This window comes from Rhinopithecus bieti, unplaced genomic scaffold, assembly GCF_001698545.2.
Source record: "Rhinopithecus bieti isolate Rb0 unplaced genomic scaffold, ASM169854v2 scaffold_18153, whole genome shotgun sequence".
Classification (NCBI taxonomy): Eukaryota; Metazoa; Chordata; class Mammalia; order Primates; family Cercopithecidae; genus Rhinopithecus; species Rhinopithecus bieti.
This window is the reverse complement of record NW_016809139.1, coordinates 25,927-34,509: the sequence shown is the minus strand read 5'-3', so window position 1 is coordinate 34,509 and position 8,583 is coordinate 25,927. Positions and strand designations below refer to the sequence as shown.

General features: G+C 52.1%; 1 protein-coding gene across 1 annotated transcript in view; it reads left to right on the top strand.

Moving 5' to 3' along the window:
• Nucleotides 1–4,646: 4,646 nt before the first annotated feature.
• COL6A2 (collagen type VI alpha 2 chain) overlaps nt 4,647–8,583 on the top strand; it is a 27,145-nt gene continuing 23,208 nt past the window's right edge. Inside the window, exons 1-4 of the mRNA XM_017888654.1 lie at nt 4,647–4,815; nt 5,014–5,612; nt 5,808–5,828; nt 6,993–7,058. Of these exons, the coding sequence (XP_017744143.1) occupies nt 4,701–4,815; nt 5,014–5,612; nt 5,808–5,828; nt 6,993–7,058 (801 nt within the window). The 5' untranslated portion in view covers nt 4,647–4,700. The remainder of the gene's footprint in view (nt 4,816–5,013; nt 5,613–5,807; nt 5,829–6,992; nt 7,059–8,583) is intronic.

Here is an 8,583-nt window from a genome sequence, read left to right as displayed (position 1 = left end):
TTTTTTTTTTTTGAGACAAAGTCTCACTCTGTCGCCCGGATTGGAGTGCAGTGGCACGATCTCGGCTCACTGCAAGCTCTGCCTCCCACGTTCACGCCATTCTCCTGCTTCAGCCTCCCGAGTAGCTGGGACTACAGGCACCCACCACCACGTCCAGCTAATTTTTTGTATTTTTAGTGGAAACGGGGTTTCACCATGTTAGCCAGGATGGTCTCGATCTCCTGACCTTGTGATCCATCCATCTTGGCCTCCCAAAGTGCTGGGATTACAGGCGTGAGCCACTGCACCCGGCCGAAGTAACTGATATTTTTAAATCAGTTTAAGATACTCATCCAAAAACAAGGTTTGTCTTTCCAATATATTTCTCAAAAAATTTTTTGAGTTTTTTTCATAAGTCCTGCATGTTTTTATTCAGTTAATTCCTTGGGTTTATGTTGTTTGTCTTGCTAGTGTAAATAGCATTTTTCTGCAACATTTTCTAACTGTTCATCACTGATAGAAGAAAATCAATAACTTTTTGTATATTGAGGACTAAGCTCTGATTTTTTTTTTTTTTTTTATCTTGCCTATATTCCTATCGAAAGGGTTTGGGGAGTCATGCTCTACAAACCATAAATTCTCATCAGATGGGTTTTATCTAACCCTATATACCGTGACTTACTTTCCAGTCTGACTCTGGCATGACACTACACGACAAAGAGGAAAATAAAAATATTTTATCCCAAAGCATGTTTCCTTGCCACGTTTTGAAATGGCCCTGCAAAGCTGTCCTTTACTGGGGAAAATTTGCACCTGTAAAGAATCTCTATTAACATAGCTAGATCTTTTTCTTCCAGGCCCTCCCAATCCTGAAGAGATTAACTGAGAGTCTAGCAGCTTTGAAAGGTCTGAATAGGAAACACTTGTCATTGATTGTCTCTAAAGGCAACCACTATGAGACTTCAGAAGAACGTTGGTCTCCACAGTCTTTTATCTTTAACCTGAGCATTTCCTTTCTATGATCCCAGGTCTTTAGACAAACTCAACCAATTGTCAACCAGAAAATGGCTAAATTTACCTAAAGCCTGGAAGCCATCCCTCTCCACTTTGAATTTTTCTGCCTTTCTGGATTAAACCAATGTATTTCTTAAATGTATTTGATTGGTGCCTCCCTAAAATGAATAAAACCAAGCTACACCCCAGCCAGACTGGGCACATGTTCTCTGGACCTCCTGAGGGCTGTGTCATGGGTCATGGCCACTCATATTTGGCTCAGAATAAATCTCTTAAAGCATTTTACAGAGTTTGACTCTTTTCATCGATGATATATTTTTTTAAGGGCTCACTAAATTCTCTCTCCCTAATCTCCTGTGCTTTCTCTCTTTCTGTAGATAGATAGATGTCTATATATATATGTATGTATGTATATCTTTTTCTCTTTTTTAAAAAACTTTGTTCAGTTGATTTTCTGAGTAGACAATCCTATCTTTAATAAGGACAGTTTTGTCTCTTCTTTTCCAACATTTATACTTTATTTTCACTGTCTTATTGCATCAGCTTCCAACACAACACTGAATAGTAGCATAAGGTCAGTACTGTTTGCCCCCATCCCGTTTTTTTTTTGTACTCTAGTAAGCATTCTTCTAATGCAGGAGTTTTTAACCCAGGGTTAGATCTGTGAATGGAATCCCTGAATTCCTGGATGTAATTTCTGTATATGAGTATCTAGGCGTTTGTGTAAGGTGAAATTGTCTAGACTCTTAAAAGGGTCCATGACCACAAAGATAAGAACCATTATTTTAGCTTTTTGTGTAAACTATGATGTGAGCTCTTGGTTGAAATGTATATCCTTTATAATGTAGACCCTACTCCTAAATTTCTTACTAGGTTTTACCTTGTCTGGCTGTTGTTGTTTCTCAATTAGAAACTGATGTTTCAGGGATCTATTGAAGCAATTGCATATTTTTCTCTTTTTATGTTAATGTGACTTATATTAACATATTCCCTAGTGTTTGTGGCATCACTGTACTTTAACTTCATATTATAGTTCTGGTATAGTGGTCCTTAATATGCTACTGGATTTTAGTTTTATAATATTGGCTAGAATTTTTGTGATAATTTTATGGGATTTTTAGAGTGTCACTTTTCTGGCCTGAAACCTCTGTGGCCAGTGGCGCCTTTGCCCAAGTTCTTGTCCTGTGTCCAGGAAGAATGAGGTACACAGACAAGTGGAGGGTGAGCAAGACAGAGAAGCTTTATTGAGTGTTAGATCTCACAGGAGACCTGCAGGGGGCAGCCCCTCTCTGTAGGCAGGTTTTCGAGTGTTCAGCTCTCAGCAGAGAGAAGGCCCTGGAGTGGGTGGCTCCTCTCTGCAGACAGGGCATCTCAACTAGTGTTCAGCTTTCAACAGAGAGGAAGCCCTGGAGAGGGTAGCTCTTCTCTGCAGCTGGTCGTGCCATGTTGTGCCCTGCTCTGATGGAGCCTGGGGCTTTTATGGGCCCAGAGGGGGAAAGTGCATGCCCATGGTCCATGGGCAGCCATGTGCGGGCCCAGAAAAAATCACCTTGAGTTCCCCTCTGGTTCACAGGACAGGCAGCCTGGCCCCCAGGCTTCAGGCCTGCCCCAGCCAGAAGGTGGGGCTTTACTGGGGACCCACCCCCATCTGCCCAGGGGCCTGTCTGCCTCCTGCAGCCATCCATGGTGCCCAGGCTTCTGGTACCAAGGCGCACGTGTGCCCAGCCACCCTCAGCACACCCAAGCTTCCCCTCCTGCACCTCTCAGTGCCCACAGTCTGGAGGGGGCCAAGGCAGGAAGGGGCTGGCATGTCAGCACTGCCACAAGCAGGCACACACCCGGCCAGGCTGTGACAGTGCCCAGGCTCAGCCCCAACTCTGCTTTGAGATTGGAGTGGGTGCTGGGAGCGGGAAGAGACTGGGCAGCGGGAACAGGCACCTCCAAGCCTACAAGGGCAAGAGGGGCCTTCCCTGGCTCCCCAAGAGTGCAGGGATGCCTGGGTCAGCAGCCCCAGTTTGGGCAGCTGCAACTGCACCAAGAGTGGGGGTGGGCTCTTGCCTGCTCCATGGAGCAGGAGGCCCAGATCCATAGCCACGAGTTAGGCAGCTGCAGTTGTACCTGGAGAACTCCCACCTCGCAAACCTGCAAGGGGCAGGGATCCCACTTATCCCCAGCTCCTGCTGGCTCCATGGAGCATGGCACCTGGCCACGTCCTCTCGCAACCTGGGGTGGGGTCTCCAGGTCCTTGCCAGACCTGAGCCATTATCCCGGTCGGGGCAACACCACCGTGAGCTCCCCTTCACCCAGCACGCCACTCAGCCCAGTCCCATGGCAGTGGCCCTCAGGGAGGCAGTCTGCGGGGTTGGGGGCCTGTCTGCCTCTTCCTTGGGCCCTCCCTGAGCAGCCGGTGTGGCAGAAGCAGCTACATCAGATGGCCTGCCACTGCCATCCGTAATATTTATAGTGATATTTATCTGTAGGTACTTTCAGGGATTTTTTTTTTTTTATCAAGCTTTAGTCACAGGTTATGCCACATTTAAAAATGAATTGGGAAAAAGTTTATCCTTTTACGTTCTAAAACAAGTTAAATAGCATAGAAGTGTTTGTCCTTGAAGGTGTGAAACTCACCCACAGACTGCCTGAGCTGTCGCCTTTGGAAAGGGACTTCCTTCCTCCCTGGGCCCCAGGCTGAGCGGGTATGGCCTGGGTCACCTCATCCACTCCAGATGCCGCAGAATCACAACCACCCTTCAGGGCCTTCTCCTGGCAGGGCCTTCTCCTGGCAGCGCCTCCCCTGGTTCTGGTGCTAGGACTCGCCTCCTGTCTGCACCGAGGGGAGGGCGGCAATCCCATCCCTGCATTACCCTGGAACTGCATGCTCTGAACCAGACCTAGTGCCCCCTCCACCCGGCTGCCCAGCTGCTGCCAGCCCCACTCTGCGGAGCCAGTGGCACAGTGAGGCCCGTCCTGATGGCCTCCTGGAGCTGGAGCTCAGGCCAAGCCACAGGGCATCAGGGAGGACAGATGTTCAAGGGCAGGATCCATTTGCTCCAGGATCCTGCCCTGGAGAAAGGAAAGCCAGGCTAATGACGGCCGTGTCCCCACACTTGACAGAGTCCTTCCTCTGTCCTTATCGAAGTTTAAAGGGAATGGAGCCAGGCTGGAGAGAGTGCCTAGCTCTGCAGGGGAGCCTGTCTGGGGAAGCTGGGATCTTTCTCCCGCCCTCCCCTCTGCGCTGCTTCCAGGGCAGCCCCAGGCAGTCAGGGGCTCCAGACAGTGGTGCTCCATTCCCTTCCATGCCACCACGCCTAGCTGCCCACTCCATCCAGCCCTGGAGGGCATGGAACGGCCTCAAACATCCAAATCCCACCCAAAACTGAGCCCAGAGGCACCCACTAAACATCCGTTTACCCCACCCAGGGCGGGGCAAGAGGGCACAAGCCCCCCCAGTTCAGATGCTGCTGACGGTGTGCTGGGTGCAGACCCCGCTTCCTTGAAGACTGAGGGCAGTGCCCCCAATCCCGCTGACCTGCTGTGTGTGCACCTGCCATGGGGGAGGGTGCCAGGGGAGAGGCACTGGGGTGTCTGAGCTACCCCACAGGGGAGAGGCGCTGGGGTGTCTGAGCTACCCCACAGGGGAGAGACACTGGGGTGTCTGAGCTACCCCACCCCTGTTGCAGGACTTCAGGGCCACAGGTGCTGCCAAGATGCTCCAGGGCCCCTGCTCCATGCTCCTGCTCTGGGGAATCCTGGGGGCCACCCAGGCCCAGCAGCAGGAGGTCATCTCGCCAGATACTACAGAGAGAAACAACAACTGCCCAGGTGCCAGGGGCTGGGGGCTGGGGACTCTGGGCATTCGGGGGGCAGTCGGGACCAGTGCCCAGGTGCCAGGGGTCAGGGAGTGGGGACTCTGAGCGTTCAGGGGGCAGTGAGGTCAAACCACAGGCACAGGGCCAGGAAACGGGGCTGGAACAGCAGTCCCTCCTGAGGCTGGCTCATGACGGGTCCCGTGTCCCACAGAGAAGACGGACTGCCCCATCCATGTGTACTTCGTGCTGGACACCTCGGAGAGCGTCACCATGCAGTCCCCCACGGACATCCTGCTTTTCCACATGAAGCAGTTCGTGCCGCAGTTCATCAGCCAGCTGCAGAACGAGTTCTACCTGGACCAGGTGGCACTGAGCTGGCGCTACGGCGGCCTGCACTTCTCCGACCAGGTGGAGGTGTTCAGCCCACCGGGCAGCGACCGGGCCTCCTTCATCAAGAGCTTGCAGGGCATCAGCTCCTTCCGCCGTGGCACCTTCACCGACTGCGCGCTGGCCAACATGACGGAGCAGATCCGGCAGCATGGCACCAAGGGCACCGTCCACTTCGCCGTGGTCATCACCGACGGCCACGTCACCGGCAGCCCCTGCGGGGGCATCAAGCTGCAGGCCGAGCGGGCCCGCGAGGAGGGCATCCGGCTCTTCGCCGTGGCCCCCAACCGGAACCTGAAGGAGCAGGGCCTGCGAGACATCGCCAGCACGCCACACGAGCTCTACCGCAACGACTACGCCACCATGCTGCCCGACTCCACCGAGATCGACCAGGACACCATCAACCGCATCATCAAGGTCATGGTGAGCCGCGGGCAGGAGCGCCGTCCACCCACTCCGGGCCTCACTTTACCCCTCCGTGAGTGCCGAGGCCGAAGGAGGAAGCTCCGGGCAGGGCCTGGGCCACTCAGGTGTCCCTCGATCCCCACCCAGACTCAAGGTGCAGCTGCCCCAGGTCTGGAGGCGCACAGCTAACCAGCGCCTCTGTCTTTTCTGCAGAAACACGAAGCCTACGGAGAGGTGAGTGGCGCTTCCCTTCCTGCCAGTGCTGGCCGGCAGCTGACCCAGCAGAGATGATGGCACCAGGCTGCCGACTCCTGGCGCCTCCAGGCTGGAACAGATGAGAGGAGAGGGAACCACCTGCTCCATGTTGGACCTGAGGCCTTGGAGTCTGGACAAAGCCCAAAGCCAGGCTGTTTAGATCCCGGGGTGGGGGGTCAGCATTAGGGTCACCCACAGAGCACATGTTACAAGGAGAGGTCAGGGTCTGGCCTCCAGGCAGGCGGGATCCATCCACCCTGGACTCCAGGCCCGAGCCCAGCCCAGTAGGTCGGGGGGAGAAGGAACTGGCATCATCGGGGTCCATGACATCCCCACCTCCCTGTGCGTCCCAGCTCCAGCTCTCAGGAAGGGGAGCAGGCATCTGAGATCTCCCCTGTGAGGTTCCTGCAAAACCGTGCCCTGCCTCAGAATTGCTGCTCACTGTGGTTTCGTGGCTGTGTACAAATGGTGCCTCCCTCACCAATGCCCCTTGCTCTTCCATCCTTTTGTAAAATTTATGTATTTATATTTGTTTTTTTAGAGACAGGGTCTTTCTCTGTCACCCAGGCTGGAGTGCAGTGATACGATCACGGCTCACTGCAGCCTTGAACTCTGAGGCTTAAGCTATCCTCCCACCTCAGCCTCCTGAGTAGCTTGGACTACAGGCACCTGCCACCATACCTGGTGTGAGCATGTAGTTCCAGCTACTTGGGAGGCTGAGGTGGGAGGATTGGTTTCATATTTTTTTGTAGAGACGGGATCTTGCTATGTTGCCCAGCCTGGTCTCTAACTCCTGGCCTCAAGCAGTCCTCCCGCCTCGGCCTACCAAAATACTGGGATTCCAGGCGTGAGCTGCACCCGGCCTTTCTTCCCTTCTGTTTTCTGTCATGGCTTAAACCAGCCTTGGTTTTTGAAAATTTACCTAGAACACTTGACAGAACCAAACTCTTTGGCTTGTCCCTGGTGGGGGCAGAGCCTCACAGCATCCCATGTCTGCTCCCTCACCCCGCCCGGGTTCTCAGGGCGTTTCAGTGTCTCCTTGGCCCCTGCTGAGGGTCGTGGGCTACACGTTCTGAGCCCCTGCTCTGCCACCTGGGGAATGTCCCACCCATGCAACCTTCTGTCTCTGCTTCCTCGTTTCAGTGCTACAGGGTGAGCTGCCTGGAAATCCCTGGGCCCCCTGGCCCCAAGGGCTACCGTGGACAGAAGGTAAGATGTCCAGATTGCCCGCAGGGTCTGTGCTACCGGTAAGCCCCTGATTTGTTTTGAAATCCACATTTGGCCGGGCGCACTGGCTCACGCCTATAATCCCAGCACTTTGGGAGGCCGAAGCGGACGGATCACAAGGTCAGGATAGCGAGACCATCCTGGTTAACATGGTGAAACCCTGTCTCTACTAAAAATACAAAAATTAGCCAGGCGTGGTGGCATGCGCCTGTAGTCCCAGCTACTCGGGAGGCTGAGGCAGGAGAATCGCTTGACCCTGGGAAGCAGAGGTTGCAGTGAGCCGAGATTATGCCACTGCAGTCCAGCCTAGGTGACAGAGCGAGACTCCATCTCAAAAAAAAAGAAAGAAAAAAAAGAAATCCACATTTAAGGCCAGCTGTGCCTCAGATGGTCTCAACACTTCTGACCCTGGAGAAACTAAAATTCTATATTTGTCTAATTCCTTTTAAATAGTGTATTGAGAAAAGCAGAAACTTTAAAAAAATTATTAAGATATGCCATTAAACTACTTTTGTAAGCAAGCATTTTCAAGTAAGTAAATAAAATGTGAGATGCGTTACAGTTAATAATATGATTGCTCATTAACATGAAGGAACTTCTTTTGTGGCTTATTAGATAAGTGGTTTTAGGGAGCCTGGTTTGAACGTCCCCTGCATTTTCCTAACAGAGGTGCATAAAATAAAATCCTTCCAAAACTCACTAACAGAGTATGTGAAACTCCAATAATTCATGTCTGTCAAAAATTATAAAGAAAGGCATAGGAGGAGAAAGCAGCTTTTAAGGAGATGAAATAAGGAATGGACCATCATAGAGGATGGTATTGCTAAGTAGCTTCGTGTTTTTCTAAATTTGGATGACAGCTGTCTAGACCAGTAGGTAACTGGATGTACTTTCTCCAGGATGAGACATCTCCAGGCTGCAGGTCAAATCCTGCCATCTCCTTCCTTGGCTTCTCCAGTCCTGGTGGCAGTGCCTACCCCACCATAGCTGGGAATGAATTTGCTACTTGGGGCAGCCTTGGCTGCACACAGCAGTGCAGTGACCTGTTCTGTTGGGGGGCCACTGGAAGCTGCCACAGGGGCCACTGTGGTTAGAGTTTGAGGGGGTGGCAAGGTGCCAAGCAGAGCCCAGGACAGGGCACAGCTACAAAGTTCCAGAAGCCTCTGCCCACCTGATTGCCTGCCCTGAGTTTCCTCCCTTTTCTTCCCTTTGACCTCGTAATTCCTCCCCTTTCCTCTGCTCCTCTTTGCATTTAAATTGGGAGCATATCAATAAATTTATTTATTTATTTAATAAAATTCTGTGTCATAGATTAAAATTTTAATTCCAAGGGAGTGTAACCTTTATGTGGTTTTCTGAAGTCCTGATCTTTCTAAAGCTACTTAGATAATCTTTGTAGTGACGGTGACCCGGGCATCACTGGAGAATCAGAGCCCAGGGTTGGCCATGGTCACGGCCACTGGGTACAGAAGGCACCCCCACCCTCAGGCACCCCCACCCCCAGGCA